The sequence below is a fragment of the Quercus lobata genome, chromosome 6 (assembly GCF_001633185.2).
Source record: "Quercus lobata isolate SW786 chromosome 6, ValleyOak3.0 Primary Assembly, whole genome shotgun sequence".
In the NCBI taxonomy this organism is placed as follows: Eukaryota; Viridiplantae; Streptophyta; class Magnoliopsida; order Fagales; family Fagaceae; genus Quercus; species Quercus lobata.
The window spans coordinates 51,011,545-51,031,981 of NC_044909.1; the positions used below are offsets into that span (position 1 = coordinate 51,011,545).

The 20,437-nt window shown below is 40.1% G+C and overlaps 1 protein-coding gene across 1 annotated transcript; it reads right to left on the reverse strand.

Annotated features, from left to right (window-relative positions):
- Nucleotides 1-346: 346 nt before the first annotated feature.
- On the reverse strand, nucleotides 347-1,695 carry LOC115994469 (myb-related protein 308-like). The gene is made up of 2 exons (XM_031118640.1): nucleotides 1,317-1,695; nucleotides 347-1,067 (listed from the first exon to the last, which is right to left on the reverse strand). The coding sequence occupies exons 1-2, from the start codon at nucleotides 1,577-1,579 to the stop codon at nucleotides 701-703; spliced, it is 630 nt and encodes a 209-aa protein (XP_030974500.1). The 5' UTR covers nucleotides 1,580-1,695; the 3' UTR covers nucleotides 347-700.
- Nucleotides 1,696-20,437: the final 18,742 nt, after the last annotated feature.

A 20,437-nucleotide genomic window follows, 5' to 3' on the forward strand; every position in this document is an offset into this window, starting at 1 on the left:
AGACGGAAGCACTACGGCAATATTTTCTGCAACCATCTTAATTTCATATTCTACCAATACCAACCAAACAATTATTGTTGCAACTTGCTACCCACTCACAAATCCATCAAAATGATTCCCTTACATATTTACACCCACTCTCTCTCTCTCTCATTGTTATAGATGATTGGGATAGCTTACCTACTCCTTGTGAGTCATTTTCCTGTCTTCTTCTCCTTCTCTCTCATGATCATAGCTTTATCTATTACCATTCTTCCAACAGAATCTTTCAGTACCAAAAGAATAAAGAAAGAAACATATTCTATCTGGTGAATGGTGATAGATCAATGTTTCTATTACCAGTACCATTACAATGATGATGGTAAAGAAATGGTATTAAATTACTTACCATATATATATAAAGCACACACAGTACACTCTTCAATTTTCCGTTGAACAAGTTGGTAGTTCATAAGCATGGACTACTTTCAGCATAGATCAATTTTATACATAATCAAGCAAAGCAGAAACCCCAGAGAGATAGAGAGAGAGAGAGAGAGAGGGAAAGATAATTTAACAATATTAATCCCTTTTAAAATTGATTTCTCCATGCCAGGAGAGCTATGCATCCAACTTCAAATCCTTCCTTTCAAAAAAAAAAAAAAACAAACTTCAAATTCACTTCCTCACCAAGCTTCTGCAATCAAGAGTCGCATATTCTTCAAAAATCATTAGTACTATTGCTACTACTCCCACAAGTGCAATATTTACTGTTTTCTAGTCCCAGGCTGCAGTAGAAACAGACTTTCTTTTCTTTTCTCTCCAATGGCAAAGGTGGATGTTGGTTGGGAGGGCCTATTCTAAGCTCAAGATTCAATTCTGTTAAACTTTTTTCAACTGGGTTCTTCTCAATTTTGCACCCAAACCCATCCATGAACTTCTCTCCTTTGTCAGTGTCAGTGTTAATCGGTTTGTGAGTCAAAGGGTCAATCCCTCTGCTCAATAACTTCCTCCTTAAATGGCTATTCCAGTAATTCTTGATCTCATTATCCGTTCTTCCTGGTAACCTTGCTGCTATCAGGGACCACCTTGTACCAAACAAAACCACTGTTTTGTTAGAACTAGAAGCTGAATAGCACTGCATGCTCCTATAGATATTGAGACCATCCATGCATTTGTGTAGGATTTAACAACTTAATCTTCACCAAGAACCTTACTGCTCGACTGGCATCTCCAAATGTTTCCATTGGAGACGCCCAGGATTCACATCCCCCTTTCCATTATAACTATAAAATTATCAATAAAATAAAATAAAAACCTTAATCTTCAACACTTACTTGTTACCAAGGAGGCTGTGTAGCTTGATGATGAAGTTGTCTTCTTCATTTGTGAAATTACCGCGCTTTAGATCAGGGCGAAGATAGTTAATCCAGCGGAGACGACAACTCTTGCCACAACGAAGAAGGCCTGCAGCCTTGGGAATTTGGCGCCAGCAGCCCTCCCCATGAGCTTTGATATAGGCAATGAGTCTCTGATCTTCTTCTCTAGTCCAAGTTCCCTTGTTAGTGTGAGATTTATCACAACAAGGAGACCTACCCATCTTATGGTAAAAAGAACACGATTGATATTACTACTCTTATCACTAGCTAGGCTGAAGTGGCTGTGCCTGTCACTTGCGTAGTTATCAGTGGTGAGGAGTAGCTAGTTCGGTGCATATTTGCCTATATATTGGAGTTAAGCCTTCCAGTGTCACTGAGGGTTTACTTTTATAGGATCAAGGTTGGTGCAACTTTACTTTCATGTTTTACTTAATCTTGTTTCAGTTAGTTTATGATTTGTCACTAATTAAGTCTCAAGTACTCTAAATTCTTTCCCTAATTAGTTCACCAACTGCATAATTATATTTTACCTTTTTTGTTATGACGTACATCATCGGATCTTTAGGTGCGATTATGTCAAATTTTTTTCTTTAATATTAAGTTATTTATATATTTACACACGAACACCCCCATCTCCATTAAAAAGGAGAAAGTGAATGGCTAGGCAAGTAAGCCGCTAACAGTAATTGCTTCTAGATGTGAGCTTGGTAGGCTTTGGGGACCTGTCTTTCACTCTCTAGCTAAGATCATCTGTAAAAAGTATAGAGTACTGGATGTAGCCGACACCAGTAGAAGGAGAGAGAGCTATCAGTACCTATAAATATTAGAATTAGGTTGGTATTACTGTTGTAATCTGTGACATAATCCTGAACCACAAATTCACAAACATGGCATGGCAAATGCTATGCGAGAAAATTTTCGAAGAATATGGTTGACATGAAAAAAATCTTCTGTCAATGATTGTTCTATCGTTATTTAATTGTATCTCAGCATGTAATGATTGGTTTCCTAGTACTATGTTATTTTTTCAACACAAATGGAATTGACCATGCTTTTTTTTTTTTTTTTTAATAAGATTTTAATTTTTCTATATTCTATATATTACTAAAAGCTGAAACGTGGCATTTATTGCTAGTGAGTTCCTGTTACGCCACCTTATCGCCAAGTCATTCGCTACATAATTATTATTTATTGTTTATTCTTTTGTTTACCAAATAAATAAATAAATATATATATATATAAATAGATTATTGACTTTACATATTCATTTTTGTCGATTTTAACATCTATATATATTTCTTTTTTATTTCCAATTTTCCTATAATTTTTTTTTACATTCACTTTTTTTTTAAATATTTACACTTTCTTCAACTTTTCTTCTTCCCTTATCTTTTCATCTCTCTATTACCCTTTACTTTAATATTGTTATTCATCTTCCTTTATTTGTCTCTTCTTATCCCTTTCCTCTTACTATCTATATATTATTAAAAGCTGAAACGTGACATTTATTGTTGCTGAGCCCTTATTGCGTCACCTCATCGCCATGTCATTCGCCACATAATTATTATTTATTATTTATTCCTTTTTTTACAAAAAAAAAAATTATATATATATAAATAGATTATTGATTTTACATATTCATCTTTGTTGATTTTAACACACACATATATATATATATATATATATTTCTTTTTTATTTCCAATTTTCCTATAATTTTTTTTACATTCACTTATTTTTTTTAAATATTTACACTTTCTTCAACCTTTCTTTTTTCTTTATCTTTTCATTTCTCCACTACCCTTTACTTTAATATTGTTATTCATCTTTCCTTTTATCTTCCTTTATTTGTCTCTTCTTATCCATTCCTTCTTACTATAAATTTGTCACTCTTTTTCATTCTTTGCATAGTTTTCTCTCACAAAAGGTCTCTCTCTCTCTCTCTCTCTCTCTCTCTCTCTCTCTCTCTCTCTCTCTCTCTCTCTTAATGTTTTGGTGGATTTTTATTTTTTATTGCATCTCCGCTTTAGGTTGATAAATCTTTGTTTTTTTAAGAACTCTAATTTAGGTTGATAAGATTTAGTTTTTTGTTTTAAGTTATTGTTATTATTATTTTGCTCTTTGATTGTTAAATTTTATCCGATTACATTATAAAAAAATTAAAGATAGTAGATAAAAATAAAATAGTAATCCATTACATAGCATAATTTAGATAATTTAGTGTTTTTTTGTTATATCTTTTCATTTTTCATTTTTCTTTTTTCTTTTTTTCTCTTCTATTTTACTCAATATTGAAATTTAACCACATCCTCCTTATCATTAAATTATTTATATTTTCTTTCTCTTTTTGTTTAAAAAATAAAAATGTAATATCTTACTTAAATTCAAATAAAAGAAAATTGTGCTCATCAAATTGTACTCAATTTTTTTTTAACATTTACACTTTCTCCCACCCTTCTCCTTCTCTTTACCTTTTCATCTCCACAAACATTCTACCTTGATATCACTCTTCCTTTTTCCTTTTATCTTCCTTTATTTTGTTTCTTTTTATTATCATCCTCTTAGTATAAATTTGTTATTCACTCTTCCATTCTTTATATAATTTTCTCTCACAAAAAAGTGGTTACTTCCCACTCTTTCTCCCTCAATTTTTTGGTGGATTTTTTTTTCTTGCATCTCTATTTTAGCTTGATAAAGTTTTGTATTCTTTGGAACTCTATTTTGGTTGATGGGATTTAGTTTTGTGTTTTAAGTTTTTTATTTTTATTTTTTTATGACTTTGATTGTTAAATATTATCATATTGCATTACAAATAATTAAAAAAGATTATATTACATAGAACTTTTTGGATAAGTTAGTGTTTATTGTTATGTATTTTATTTTTATTTTTTTCTCATATAATTTTATTTAACATTTAAATTCAGCCACATCCCTCATATATATCATTATTTATATTTCCACTCATTTTTTATTTAAAAAATTTTAAAATATAATATTTTGCCTAAATTAAATAAATAAATTGTTGACATTAAGTGGAGTAATGCTAGGGAAACACTCATTCTCACATCCAATGCATCAAAGGAAGAATGAAATACAAAACAAATCAAGTTAGAAACACTAAATTAAAAATAAAAAAATAAAAAAAAAAAAACTAATAATGCATAATTAATGTCATAGAATCATTGTAGGGGCGGTTTTTGGGGTCCAGGCCCAGCAAGTAAGTGGATCTGGCTCAAAAGTCCCCAGACAATGAATTTGTAGAGAGTGGGTTACAGAACTAGGACTAGTCGAAGTGAACGTCAGTTAGATGTACGCCATGCAACATGTTGAACGTGAGAATATTCCATTTATGTTTAATGGGATATCGGTCCGAGGAGACGTATAAGTGCACCTTTTGCTCTGTTTACGGACTATAGAGTTCTTTCACCTTTCTCTCTCTCTTTTTTCTTCATTTCCCGATCCCTCTTCATGGGGATTTTCTTCTCTTATATAGCACCCTCAAATTGATAAGGGTCCTACACTTGTTAACCATCTGGACTTTCACTTATGTGTCTGTCCCATCGAACATCCACCCTATCTTTCTGTGAGTTGCATTGGCCAAGATAACACTATTCACCTGTCTTCTCTACATTAATGCGGCTGGAAAAGTAGCTCCCTTGCATTTAATGCGGCAGCTGTGGTTGCCTCCCGAACATCTAACATTTTCCTCTTGCTTGGGATGGTTCCTCACTGTGTGCAGGGTGCACGTTGGACTCCCATTTGGTGTGTCCGAGGAGGCACTCCTCCTCGGACGCCCCTTAAACAAGTCCGGCCCAACAGAATTGGGCTGGAAACCTTCTGGCCCTGTTTTCCCTTCTTGTCATGGCTAGACTCCGCGCGGGGCCCAAAGCCTACTGTTGACTTGTAAATTTCACTCCTACAATAGCCTCTCAAAATTCCGGCTCCTTCTTTCTTGTCCGAGGAGGAAAGGCGGGATTTTGACATTCATAGGACTATTTACTGTGGATTCCTGCTTCACCCGTGCGGCGGTATGCTTCTCACGTGACTCATTAATATCGGAGGTATTTAATGACCCAGGGGGCGCTAATTATTGCTTTTAGCGGTTTTATATCTTTTTAATTTGACGGCTGGATGTTGGATCAACGGTTGGGATCATTTCCGTTTCCCTAGGTGGGAGTATGCCCGTTCAGCTTCTCCCGGATACATAAGATTTTTGAAGGCGTTTCCTTCTCATTTTTGGACAAGCATCCAAGCACTCAGAGCACTCCCGCACTTTCCTTTTCAAAGCGTTCAAGCCTTCGCAGTCATCCCTTTAAAGATTTCCTACAAGTTCCTTACCCGTAAGTGTGCACTCCTTTTTCCATTACCTTTTCCGGCGTTATTCCTTAAGTAAATCATCTTCGCGTCACTTAGGATTAGGGGGATGGGTAAGCTTGACAAATTGGTAGATTCCCCGGCCAGTATGGAAGGCTTCAGGGCCAAATACCGCATTCCACTGGAGGTAGGTCTAGAGTATTGTTCTCTGGAGGAGGTCTTAATCAAGAGAAGAACGGGGCAGGTTGCCATTCCAGTGATAGCCTTTGTGGAAGGAGGAATGACCATCCTTATGGGGAGGATAACTAGGGATTATTTGCGTGGTCATAGGTTGGCCCCTCACCAATGCGTCGAGAATATGTTCCGGATCCTGGGGTGCATAGAGGTCCTGAACAATCAAATGAACCTCGGCCTTACATGGCATGACGTGGTTCATCTATATGAACTGCACAGCCTCGGCGACCCATATTACTTGAAGTCCAGGTCCGATGAGGTGAGGTTGATATCTTGCCTTCCCAAGTCCAACAAAGGCTTGAAGGACGACCTTTTGATCGTCTCCGAACAGTGGCACGACGGTCTTCACTGCCTAGTCAAGGCAGAAAAACCAGGTAGGTCACCATAGAGTTAGATCCCTTGGAAAGGATTTTAGTTTTTATTTTTTATTTTTTTTTTTTTATTGTTTCGATTCTGACTTTGTTTGTTTGCCTCCTCGGATTAACATAACCCTCTCTTCGGATCTTGCAGACAAGGCGCATACGACTCCTCGGCTAAGTTTGGTCAACGTCCAAGCACTTAATTTCCTTCTAAGGTCTGAGATTTATGTGAGTGCAGACGGGCAACTGCGGGCTACTCCTCTGATTTTGGACTACGTGCCTCTTACTCGTGCTCTAGTGGAGCCCGACCAAGCAATCAAGGCTGGTAGTCCGCAATTGGCACAGATCGACGTCTCCATACCAGGTTTCCTTACTTCAAGAGATTTACCTCCCGTTCAGCTGCTTGCTCAGCGTGCCTTTCCCACAGTAGTTGTCCCAGAGGAAGAAGTTGGTTCCTCGCACTCATCTTTGGAGGATCAGATAGACCAGTTCCACTTCATCGAGGAGGGAGAGGTGTCGGCCAGGATAGTAGAGCTCTCGGATTCTGATTCAGATTTAGACTGCGCCTCGGCAGCCCCTGACCTTGGCTTAGTAACTGCACAAGTTGGTACTAGCCAAGAGCTTGAAGAAGAAGGAATGAACTTGAAACAAAGGTCTGGTCTCAGGGGCCTCCTCTCCAATAGGAACAAAGGGTAGTCCTCCAAGGATGTCCCGAAGGAGCAGCCATCCTCCAAGACTCCTCCTCCTCTTCCTCCCACGTCGGATGCGGCACTGCAGCCTATACCCAATTTAAGGCGAAAAAGGCCTGTAGGGGAGTTGAAGGAGGGTGAGGTTGGCCAAGAAAAAGCCAAACCTCAGAAGAAGGGCAAAGAGACCAAGGAGCCCAAAGAGAAGAGGACCAAGTCCATTGATAGTCGAGACGAGGCGGCTATTCGGAGGGAACAACGTATATGGTCGCCGCGGCTCGAACTGGATGGCGCTCCGATTTCTTGGGATGCAACCTTGTGGGAATCCCAACGACGAGAGGCGTCATTCTTGGTTGAGGCCCTACAGCAGCCTCTTCTTTTGCCTCGCGACATGAAGGGGCTCCGGGATACTTAGCAACCAGAACTCTTCATGTCGCTGAAGAGGGACATGGCAATGGTAAGCGAAAACTTTTTCTATCTCGCTCTCTTGTTACGCATCCATTTATTTACCATTCTCTTTGATTAAGCCTTAACTTTTCTGGTGCAGGTCACTCAGCAAATCTTTGTTGCTGAGGAGTGGGCCAAAAAGGCACGTGAGGACCTTCATAATGAGGCTCAATCCCGCCGCGTGGCCGAGAGGACTGCTGGCGACCTTAAGAAGGAAAACGATGGCCTGAGCCATGAAGTGAAGGAGGCAAAGAAGGGCCGGGCGAGCACGGAGGCCGGCCTTAAAAACGCTACTAAGCAGGCTGAGGATCTGCGCCTACAGCTCCACCAATCCGAGGAAAATCTCGTGACAGAGAAGCGGGCGGTTTCAGATCTCAAAGCCGAGCTTGAGAAGGTCAAGGGGGAGGCCCGTCTAGCTAGGGAGGCGGCCGAGAAAGTAGTAGCAGCCTCTTATGATCGCGGGGTCAAGGACACTGAGGTCAGGCTGGCCGAGGAGGTGGCTACTGTATGCAGGGAATACATTACCCTGTCTTGGGGTGTAGCTTTGGACTGAGCGGCAGTCCCAGCGGATTCCGATCTTAGGAAAACTGAGAATATCTTTTTTCCTGAGAACGTTCGTGAGATCCCTAATGAGGTCACGCCTGAAGAGCCTCTCCCAACGAAGGCTTTAGCCTCGGACTCCGTTATGCCTGAAGCTGAGGATGCGCAGCTGGCCGTGAAGGACAAGTTGCCCGAGGACGGTCTTTCAATCAGGGAGGTTGTTGCACATGCTAAGGAGACTGTCCCAGGGCTACAGCCAGTAGACAACCAACCCGGGCCTGCTCAAGGATCAGATTTAGGAAAGTAGTGTAGGATCTTACTTGTTAGACCGTTTATATTTTGTTTTGTTTAATGGTTGTAAAAGAATCATTTTTGGGGATTTTAATGAAAGGTGTTGTTTTCTTTTATTCTTTTTGTTTTACTTTCTCTTTTGTTTTCATCATGAATGAATGTTTATTCTGCCCTTAGCTGTTGAAAACCAAACATAAGTGAATGAATGTGTAAAAAATGGTAGTTGATAATTAGACAAAATGGCGGCAATGCTAACTTCCCCCAAGTCTGTGGTCCGAAGAGCCAGGCAGGGCTTGGGTTCTGTTTAACACTTAGCGAAAATTGTCTGCGAGGTTAATTTCCCCCAAGTCTGTGGTCCGAGGAGCCAGGCAGGACTTGGGTTCTGTTTAACACCTAGTGAAAATCGTTGCCAGGTTAATTTCCCCCAAGTCTGTGGTCCGAGGAGCCAGGCAGGACTTGGGTTCTGTTTAACACTTAGTGAAAATCGTTGCCAGGTTAATTTCCCTCAAGTCTGTGGTCCGAGGAGCCAGACAGGACTTGGATTCTGTTTAACACCTAGTGAAAATCGTTGCCAGGTTAATTTCCCCCAAGTCTGTGGTCCAAGGAGCCAGGTAGGACTTGGGTTCTGTTTAACACGTAGTGGAAATCGTTGCCAAGTTAATTTCCCCCAACTCTGTGGTCCGAGGAGCCAAGCAGGACTTGAATTCTGTTTAACACTTAGTCCAAGTAGTTGTACAGTAACACGGCGTCAAGAAGGATGTCTTTCATTAATAACAGTACCTTTTCAGGTTATTTACATTCCATGGGCGTGGCACTACATGTTCATCCAAATCTTCCAAAAAGTATGCCCCAATGCCAGCTACAGAAGTGATACGGTATGGGCCTTCCCAGTTTGGTCCAAGCTTTCCCCATGCAGGGTTCCTCGCGGTGCCCAGGACTTTCCTCGGCACTAGATCCCCGAGCGCTAATGGCCTTGACTTCACGTTGGCGTCGTAGCCCTGTTTGAGCTTTTGCTGATAGTATGCTAGGTGGACCATTGCACTTTCCCTTTTTTCTTCGAAGAGATCCAAGCTTTTTTCCAGAAGGCTGTTATTAGCAATGGGGTTGAAGGCAGTTGTCCTCTGTGTTGGGAAGTTTATCTCCAGTGGGATGACGGCCTCGGCTCCATAGGTCAATGGAAAGGGGGTTTCTCCCGTGGACCTGCAAGGCGTGGTGTGGTATGTCCACAAGACGTGGGCTAACTCTTCAACCCACCTCCCTTTCGCATCGTCCAACCTCTTTTTCATTCCATTCACTATGGTTTTGTTGATGGCTTCCACCTGTCCATTACCCTGTGGGTAGGTCGGTGTGGAGTATCGATTGATTATTCCCAGCTCATTACAGTATTCTCTAAAGGCTTTGCTGTCAAACTGGAGGCCGTTGTCCGAGATCAGGGTATACGGGGTCCCGAACCTAGTGATAATATTTTTCCAAACAAACTTCTTGACATCGACGTCCCTGATGTTTGCCAACGCCTCAGCTTCGACCAACTTTGTGAAGTAATCAGTGCCGACGAGGAGAAATTTCTTGTTCCCAGCCGCCTTGGGGAACGGTCCTAGTATGTCTAGGCCCCATTGTGCGAATGGCCAAGGGCTGGACAGCGGGTTAAGTTCTCCGCCCGGCTGATGTATGTTCGGGGCGAACCTTTGGCATTGGTTGCACTTCTTCACATATTCCAAAGCCTCTTTATGCATGCTCGGCCACCAATAACCCAACGTCATGGCCCTGTGGGAGAGGGACCTGCCCCTCGTATGGCTTCCACAAATCCCTTCATGTAACTCCTCCAGGATGAGTTCTGTAACCTCTGGGTGCACACACAACAGGTATGGCCCCGAGAATGAGCGTCTATAAAGTTTGGAGTCTTCAGACAACCAGAATCGAGAAGCTTTCCTCCTGATTTTGTCAGCCTAACCTTATCGTCCGGCAAGGTGTCGTACTTTAAGAACAGCACCAGAGGGTCCATCCAGGTCTTGCCCCGATGCTATGTACCCGAATTCCGTTGGCCATCTCTGTTGTTGGGCGGCAGAGGTCTTTAACTAAAATAACCCGCGGAAGGGGCTGAGCCGAGGAGGTGGCTAGCGTTGTGAGAGAATCAGCATGGGTGTTCCCACTCCTGGGTATATGCGTCAAGCGGAAGTGATAGAAATGGGTCTGCAGGTGTTTAGCCCGGGCAAGGTACTCTTGCATTCTTCCATCCTTCGCCTCCAATTCCCCATTCACTTGTCCCACGATGAGTCTCGAATCCGAGAATATACTTACGCACTTTCCACCTAATTTTCGGATCATTGACATCCCCTCCAACAGCGCCTCATACTCAGCTTCGTTATTCGTGGCAGAGAATCCGAGCCTCAACGACTTTTCTATGGTTATCCCTTCAGGAGAGACTAGAACGAGCCCCACCCCTGAGCCCCTTTGATTCGCTACACCGTCGATGTGTACTTTCCACCAATTATGTTCGTGCTGAGAGACTGTGCTTATTAGTTTCTCATCAGCACTTAGTGATCCCGACATTTCCATTCCTTCTAGGGTGGGCTCCGCAAATTCAGCTACTAAATCAACGAGGACCTGACCTTTTATGGCGATGCAAGGCATGTATCTAATGTCGAAGGCACCCAGGATCGTTCCCCACTTAGCAATTCTCCATGTGAAGTCGGCGCTGCGGAGGACGGATTTCAATGGAAGTTGAGTTAGCACAACTACTGTATGTGCGCAAAAATAGTGGGGGAGCTTCCGCGTGGCTTGTACGATGGCCAAGATAGCTTTTTCAAAGGGGAGATACTAGGTCTCTGCCTCCTGCAGCGATTTGCTCACGTAATACACGGGTCGCTGCGTGCCGTTGTCTTCTCAGATTAGCACTAAGCTCACCGCATGAGAGGCTACTGCGATGTATGCGAACAACACCTCATCGGCATCGGGACTGGACATGATCGGTGGTCGGGCGAGGTATTTCTTGAGCTATTGGAAAGCTAAAGCGCACTCCTCAGTCCACTCGAAGCCCTTCCATTTGTGCAATAGGAGGAAGAAAGGTCTACACCTGTCCGCTAAGCGGGAGATGAAACGGTTTAGAGCAGCTATCATGCCAGTAAGCTTCTGGACCTCTTTGGGATTCCGAGGGGGCTACAGGCTATGAATGGCTCTTATTTGGTCAGAGTTAACTTCTATTCCTCTGTGGGTCACCATATAGCCTAAGAACTTTCCTGATCCCACCCCAAATGAACATTTGGATGTGTTCAGTCGTAACTTGTACTTTCTCAAAATTTGAAAGACTTCACCGAGATCTCTGATGTGGTCGGCCACCAATTTGCTCTTTACTACCATGTCATCTATATACATTTCAACGGTCTTACCTATCTGCCGTTCAAGCATCCTAGTCATCATCCTCTGATAGGTCGACCCGGCGTTCTTCAAGCCGAAGGGCATCACCTTATAATGATAGTTTCCAACTGGGGTGACAAAATCGGTTTTTTCTTGGTCTTCGGCAGCCAGAGATATCTGATGGTAGCCCTGGAAAGCGTCCAAAAAACTCATTCGGGGGTGTCCGACAGTCGCATCTACCAATCGGTCTATCCGTGGCATTGGGAAAGGATCCTTCGGGTAGGCCTTGTTTAAGTTCGTGAAGTCTACGTAGACTTGCCATTTCCCGCTCTTCTTCTTTACCACGACTGTGTTGGCTAACCATTCGGGGTAGAATACTTCCTTGATGGCCCCAGCTTTCTTTAATTTTGCGACCTCTTCTCTCACAGCGTCTGCGTATTCTTTTGACGGCCGCCGAGGAGGTTGCTTCTTTGGTGTTATAGCCGGGTTAACATTAAGGTGATGGCATATAAGATTTGAGTCAACCCCGGGGGCCTCTTAGGGATCCCAAGCGAATACGTCCTCATTCCGTCGAAGAAAATCAATTAGCGTTGTCTTCTCCTGTGGTGGTAATTCCGAGCCGATCTAATAAAACCTCTCAGGGTCTGATCCGACGAGTACTTTCTCCAACTCCTCACAGCTCACCTCCATGGTCGATCCTCCACTACCCGCAGTTGGGACCGGGGTCATTGATTGCTATAAGCTGCTCTCGGCTGAAATGAAAGGTTCGCTATTTGGTCGTCGTGAGATTGCCGACACCATGCATTATCTGGCCATTCCTTGGTTCCCCATTATTTCTTCGATTTGACCTCCTGACGGATACTTCACTTTTTGGTGCAAGGTTGATGGCACAGCCCCTAATGCATGAAGCCACGGCCGGGCCACAATAGCTGTGTAAGGGGAGTATGCATCTACAACAATGAAGTTCACCTCTACCACGTCTGAGTCTGTCTGCATAGGCAGCCTAATCATGCCTTTCGGGATGACAATTTTTCCTTCAAAGCTGACCAGAGGGGAATCGTATGGCGACAGGTCTTCTGGCTTCAACTTCAACCCTTTATACAAATCAGGGTACATTACCTCCACGGCGCTGCCTTGATCGACTAACACCCTTTTCACGTCATACCCTCCTATTCTGAGCGTAACGACTAGGGCATCGTCGTGGGGTTAAAGGGTTCCTTGCTTGTCTTCCTCTGTGAACCCGATTAATGGTGCGGCACTCACCCTGACTCTCTTGGATTCCCTTTTGTCTGACTCAGTCGGGAACCTGCCCACTGACATTACTCTAAAAGGGCTGGAACCGGTCCTCCCAGGTGCGGCAAGAATGACATTTATTGTGCCAATGGGTGGCCTCAATGTGCCCTGTCTGGTTTCGACATTCGACTGTTCCTACCATCCTTCAGGGCGGTGCAATAGATGCCTCAGCTTCCCTTCTCGGACAAGCCGATCCAAATGGTTTTTCAGGTTCCGGCAATCGTCGGTGGTGTGACCTGGCTCCTGGTGGTACGCGCAATACAGATTCTGATTGCGTTTTAAGGGGTCGCCCGCCATCCTATTCGGCCACTGAAAGAAGGGTTCGTACTTCACCTTCTCCAGGATCTTGTGCAACGGTTCTCGGAACACAGCATGGACTGCCTGAGTCCCAATAGGTCCGGACTGTTCCGCGTAGTCCCTTCTCGACCTGTTACTGCTGTTAAAGCGGTCCGACCTGAAATCCCTCCTCTTCTAAGGAACAACCTTCGCTTTACCCTTCCCCATCTGCTGGTCCTCCTTGACCCTTTTGTACTTGTCTATTCTGTCCATAAGTTGGCGCACGCTGGTGACTGGCTTCCCAGTGAGGGACTTTCTTAAGCCATGCTCTGTCGGTAGGCCCCTTTTGAACGTACTAATGGCGTCGTCATCGTAATTTCCTTCTATCTCATTGTACATTTCCCAGTATCTGTCCGAGTAGGCCTTCAGCGTTTCTCCTGCCCGCATGGACAAGGATAAGAGGGAATTGAGGGGCCGAGAGACTCTAGTGCTGGTGATGAAGCGGGAACCAAAAGCCTACGTCAGCTGTTTAAAGGAATCTATGGAATTCGGCTGGAGGGCATCAAACCATCTCATCGCCATGGGTCCCAAGTTAGATGGAAACACCTTACACATTACATCCTTGGAGTGGACGGCCATTCTTTGGTTGAATTGGCTTACATGCTCCACTGGGTCAGTCCGACCATTGTATATGGCAAACGTTGGTTGATGGAACCGCCGAGGTAGCACTGCCCTCTCTATTCTACACATGAATGGCGACTGGGAGATGCGATCCAAGGCCTTGCTCATGGCATCATTGGCCAGGCCTTAGTAAGACGGGCTTTTGTGGCTGCGTTTACGAGGCCGCTCTTCCTCATAGGAAAAAGTCTCGCTCGGAGGGGTTCTTGACCTTCGCCTGTATTCGCCGTCCTCATCACTGCTAGTGTCCGAGCCGGGTGAAGGACGTTTTCGCTACGCTCGACGCAGCTTCTTCTTCAAATCATCAATCTCTTGCTGTAGAGCCTTTCGCTCATTCTGCTTATGGGATGTATGATCTTTCCCTTTTGAGCATCTTCTACTCGTGTGAGAGGTATTCATACTGCCCTCTCATTGATTATCTTGGTCCTTCCCTCGTTCGAGATTTAAAAAGTTGTCTTACCGTTGAGATTCTGCACGTCCGGTTTGGCGCGGACCTGATCCTTCCATCTCTTACTGTTTCACTTGTCGAGACACAAGTTCTCCCCACAGACGGCGCCAATTGTAGGGACGGTTTTTGGGGCCCAGGCCCAGCAAGTAAGTGGATCTGGCCCAAAAGTCCCCAGACAATGAATTTGTAGAGAGTGAGTTACAGAACTAGGACTAGTCGAAGTGAACGTCAGTTAGATGTACGCCACGCAACATGTTGAACGTGAAAATATTCCATTTACGTTTAATGGGATATCGGTCCGAGGAGACATATAAGTGCACCTCTTACTCTGTTTACGGACTACAGAGTTCTTTCACCTTTCTCTCTCTCTTTTTTCTTCATTTCTCGATCCCCTCTTCATGGGGATTTTCTTCTCTTATATAGCACCCTCAAATTGATAAGGGTCTTACACTTGTTAACCATCTGGACTTTCACTTGAGTGCCTGTCCCATCGGACATCTACCCTATCTTTTTGTGAGTTGCACTGGCCAAGATAACACTATTCACCTGTCTTCTCTACATTAATGCGGCTGGAAAAGTAGCTTTCTTGCATTTAATGCGGCAGCTGTGGTTGCCTCCCGAACGTCTAACATTTTCCTCTTGCTTGGGATGGTTCCTCACTGTGTGCAGGGTGCACGTTGGACTCCCATTTGGTGTGTCCGAGGAGGCACTCCTCCTCGGACGCCCCTTAAACAAGTCCGGCCCAACAGGATTGGGCTGGAAACCTTCTAGTCCCGTTTTCCCTTCTTGTCATAGCTAGACTCCGCGCGGGGCCCAAAGCCTACTGTTGACTTGTAAATTTCACCCCTACAATCATCATCAAATTTTGGAGAGAGAGAGAGAGAGAGAGAGGTGGTATGGAAAAAAAAAATCAATACAAAGTAATTAAGACTAGATAAAGGAAAAAAAAAAGGTCAATTAGTAATCATTGATTGGAAAACAAAGAGGTTGTAAGGAGAAGTAAAAAATAAAATAGAGATTACCATGTGTGGAGAATATTAAAAACTTTACAGTGTAGTAACATAAACTGTTAAATTTACTTAAAAATTAAATCAACAATCAACAATTAAATACAATTATAGTACTAAGTTTAAATTTAAAACTAATCAAACTCTAACTATAAAAACCATATTAATCATAACTAAAATGGATGTTCTTTGATAGTAATAGAAATTAGATAAGAAATAAAGTTAGAAAATTTAAAAATCTATTTTTTGACATTTCATTTAACCTTATTTATAATATATATATATAATTTTCATACACTATTACTTTCGAAAATCTAATGAACAATGCTACCTCTCATTTATCGACCTTGTTATGCAAATCATCAGTTAATAAATATATAATAATAGTAAGAAGCGTTGCAAATGAGATCACTAAAAAAAATATCTAAAATTAATTAGCCACTATCATTATGGGGTAGTAGTTTATAATTTTACGCATCCAAAAAAGTGGAATATATAGAGTTTTTTTAAAAGTATGTGTAAAGATTCACTATATGTGTGTGTGTGTGTGTGAGTGTGTAAAGGTTAAAAAAAAGGGTATATTTAAGGTTTTTATTAACTTAAAAACTAATGAAAAACTAATGGTTAATAACTAAAATTATAGCATTAATAAAATATTTAATGAGACCATTCTAAAAAAAATTATCTCGTGCAACGTGCAGGTATGTGACTAGTGAATAATAATAGCGAGCGCATACATAATTATTTTATATAAAATGGATTAATTGTTAATTTTTTTTCCTGTTTTTTAATAGTACGCTTGCCTAAATAGTTGTTATACATCCACCAGAAACATGGATAAAGAATATATTATTTGTCCTGCTATTTTGCTAACAGCCGGGTTGGACACGACCAAAGCTTGAGGAATGTCTATTAGACTTTAGGCTCTCTCGCTCTCTCGTTGAAGATCTATGGTTAAAAAAATTGTGCAATACATATGTGTGTATATATATATATATATATATATATATATATGATTGAGTTCAAATTACAACTTTGTGTGATTTTTTTTTTTTTTTTTTGGTAGAAGGTAATTAACAAACATTTTACATGACTTTAATTAATGTTATACTACTCAATATTTTATCATTCAATTAATTTTTGACAAATCCATCATTAAATTATATTTTATTTGTTTACCCTCCGTACTTACAAAATTTTAAGATCATTTAAGACTAATAACTGTCTCATCCATAAAATACTTAAATTTTAAGTATTTGTATACTTTAAAATTATTCATATATAAAAAATAAAATAAAAAAGAGTTTATGGTACAAATAGTTAATAACATCTAATCAATCAATCTATATATATCTAAAAATTGAAGGGTAACATTTATTATTGCTACACTTCTGTTGAGCCACATCAGCAGCCACATCATCTACATGTTTCTCACTTCTCTCCACTATTTCCAACCGTAACTTTTTTTTTTTTGGTTAATAGACGTTATATTCAACAAAGAAGAAAATTACATACTGGCCACAGAGGCCAAAGTATTGGCTACCTGCCTATAACAGTACAATCCATTTCTATCAAATACAAGATATCTATCTAATTCATCCGAGGGGGAAACATCAAAGACAACAAAATCCTCCCTCATACAACATCCATTTTTAGCCTTAACTTTTCTTTTACCTTTTCATCTCTCAACTACTCTCAACCTTAATGTCACTTTTTATCTATCTCTTTCTTTTCCTTTTATTTTGACTCGTCTTATCCTCATTCTATTATTATAAATATGACATTCTCTGTCCCATTTTATACATATTTTCTCACATGAAAAAGGTTATTATACTCTCTCTCTCTCTCTCTCTCTCTCTCTCATGTTTTATTTTTGTGTGAATTTTTTATTTTTTGTATCTCTACTTTAGGTTGATGTATTTATGTGTTCTTTAGAATTTTACTTTGGGTTACAATTTGGTTTTGTGTTTTTAAGTTTTTTCTTTCTTTCCTATAATTGTTAAATGTTATTTTATTGCATATAAATATAGTTTACAAGAAAATAATGTTATTCTATTATATATCATGGCTTGAATAATTTGGTGTTTCACTTATGACTATATTTTTTATTTGATACTTCTTTTTCTCATTTTATTTTTATTTCTCTCCTGAAAAATGTGATTACTCTCTCTCTCTCTCTCTCTCTCTCTCTCTACATATATATATATATATATATATTCTTTTTTGCAACTTTACTTTAGGTTGATGAATTATTTTATTTTTTATATAATACGATTTGGTAGTGTGTTTGATTTTTTAAATTTTCTGTCACAACTCACAAATCTTCTCTCTCCCTCTTTTAGCTTTTGTTTGATTTTTTTTTTTTTTTGACATAATACTTAATTACTTATTTTGGTAGTGAGATTCTGAATTTATATCAAAATATAATATTGTTGACTTTGTATTTGAATGTGTCTATCAACTATTAAAATTAAACCCCCTAAAAAAATATTAAAATTAAACTGACCAAGATGAATATTGTAATGACCAAATTTGAGTCTCTAGCCCAAACGGTGGATGAACTCGGGCCCAACAAGTCCAAAACAATGAATTTGTAGAGAGTGAGTTGGAAAACTGGGTTAATGAGATGGATGACAAATAAAGTGGATTCAAATGACAAGAACAGAAAGATAGATTGATTTAAGGCGTAAATGCACTTTTAGTCCCTATATTTTGACTTTTTTCCATTTTGGTCCGTACATTTTAATTTTACCACTTTTAGTCCCTAAACCAATTAACACGTGTTATTTTCGTTCTTTCCGTTACTCAACCCACAGAAATAGTTGAGGTGGCAACCGGAGCAATTAAAATATTATAAAAAATGCCACATCAGCATCTAATTTTTTTTAAAAATAATAATTTGTCAATTTTAACTAAATAAAAAAAGAAAAAACAGAATTAAAAACAATAAAATCAAATGCCTATGAACACAAGAACACAAACCTAGAAAATCAAACCCAAGAACATGAATTCAAAATTAAACCCATCAAATCAACTTCCTTTCCCACTTAAAATCAAATCAATAATGCAATAAAATTTGAGAAGACAACAAAGACCAATGCTGAAAAAGCCATGCTGAAAATCCATCAGTTTTTCTCGTTCTTCTCTAAAGATTCATAGCCAAAATCATAAAATCAAAGAAAACCCAGTAATCTCAAACACTCAAAAACCCAGAAACCTAAAAACTCAAACAAAACCCAATTTATTTCAAACAATCAACAATAAAATCAACCGACCTGACCAACTCGACTCATTGAATCAAACAAACACACAAACCCAGAAAAACCCAACCAAACTCAGCTCATTGAATCAAACTCGACTCATTGATTTTTGTTTTTTGTTTTTCTGGTTTCATTTTTTGGGTTTGGGTATTTGATTTTCGGACTTGATTTTCTGGGGTTGGGTATTTGTTCTGGGTTTCTTATACTCGGCTTCGGATCTAGCCAGTGCTTCTTTCGACCAAGCTTGAAAATTGCTGGTGTCGGATTCTTCTTCATTTTGGTGGGTTCGAAGCATGGTCTCTAAGGATGAGAGTTGAGCACGCCAAGAGAGGAGAGACCAAACGACGTCATAGAATTCAATGCAGTCTAGTTAAAGCCAATCCAAGGTTTCAAAAGCCTTGTTCGTCAATGCCACCATCATTTCCACATCCTCAAACCACGATGAAAGCTCCAAAACCAACAGCTTCTTCAACGACTCCGCCATCTTCACGTAGAGTTCACATGTCGCCGGAGCAAGTTGGTTGAGGTTATTGCTGCTGTTGTTGTTGTTGGAGGACCCATTACTCCACTGCCGAAGTTGCTTTTGACTTTAAGCAAATACCCAAACCCAGAATAGTGTTCAAGTTTGGATCTTATGTTAATTTTTTGGGTTTTAAAATTTTTGGGTTGGTGTTCTTGTTAAATGCACTTTTAGATCTTAATTCATGTGAATTTTGGTTTTTAATTATGTTTTTTTTTTTTTTAGTTAAAATTAATAAATTAATTTTTTAAATTTATATGCTGATGTGTCATGGGTAATGTGGCATTTTTTATAATATTTTAATTGCTTCGGCTGCCACCTCAGCTATTTCTGTCAGTTGACTGACGGAAAGGATGAAAATAACACGCGTTAATTGATTTAGGGACTAAAAGTGATAAAATTAAAATGTAGGGACCAAAATGGAAAAAAGTCAAAATATAGGGACTAAAAGTGCATTACGCCTTGATTTAAACTAAAGAAAATCATCCTCAGCACAATCCGAGGAGATCCGTTCTTATATGTTTCTCACAAGTTTGGTTACTGATTGCTACAATGTTTCTCTATTGATTTGACGATCACATTCTCTCATTGCTTCCTTCTTCTTTTATACTCCTTTCCCTTTTCATCTCTACCCTCCACATGCAAGCCAGATGGTTGGTCTTGATACTTGTCTCATCAGCACCTTCTTAAAGTCTTTATGTAGTAACTGTAAGGCTGAAGCCACTGTTCAGGTATCACCTCCACATTAATGCGGTTAAAGAGTTAGCTGCAAAGTATTTAATGTGATGATAGCAATTTTCTCCTTAGATATTTTAGGATTCCCCCGTCCTATGTTTCTGTAATGCTTATCCGTACCAATAGAACTCTCCAGAACGTTCCCCTAGACGGCAAACCATCTCTTCGGATCTTGGCTTAGTTAACCGAGGAGGCATTAATCCTCGGCCCACCCTTATGGGCCATTAAGACCAAAATTAGCTTCTTCATCTACTAACACGAACTCTCTTGATAATATTTACTCCTCCTTGGACGTCCTCTAGTCCTCGGCTTAGGCCTAATGTATACACAGATAATGAGCTCCTGCGCCCAATATCTCTACAAATATGTATAGACAATATTTTTATTTTTCATTGATTTATTATTTAGTTATAACATCAAAATTAAAGTAAATAAATATGTAGAGTTAAAACTGCCTAAGATGAATTTGTAAAACCAATATATTTATATATTTAATATTTTCAAAAAATTAAAAGTAAAAAAATAAGAATAATGATGTGGCCAATTTTAAAAGTGTATGCAATAAATAAATAAATAAATAAAAAAGATCATGTTCTCTTTGTGTTATACAGATTATTTTCTTTCATTTTGATAGGTCAA

Bases quoted from the DNA above. Each gene is read 5' to 3' on its own strand.
- LOC115994469 (XM_031118640.1), bottom strand. From the start codon at position 1,579: ATGGGTAGGTCTCCTTGTTGTGATAAATCTCACACTAACAAGGGAACT. The intron at 1,068-1,316 runs GTAAGTGTTGAA...GTTTGGTACAAG, and splicing joins CACAGCCTCCTTGGTAACAA to GTGGTCCCTGATAGCAGCAA.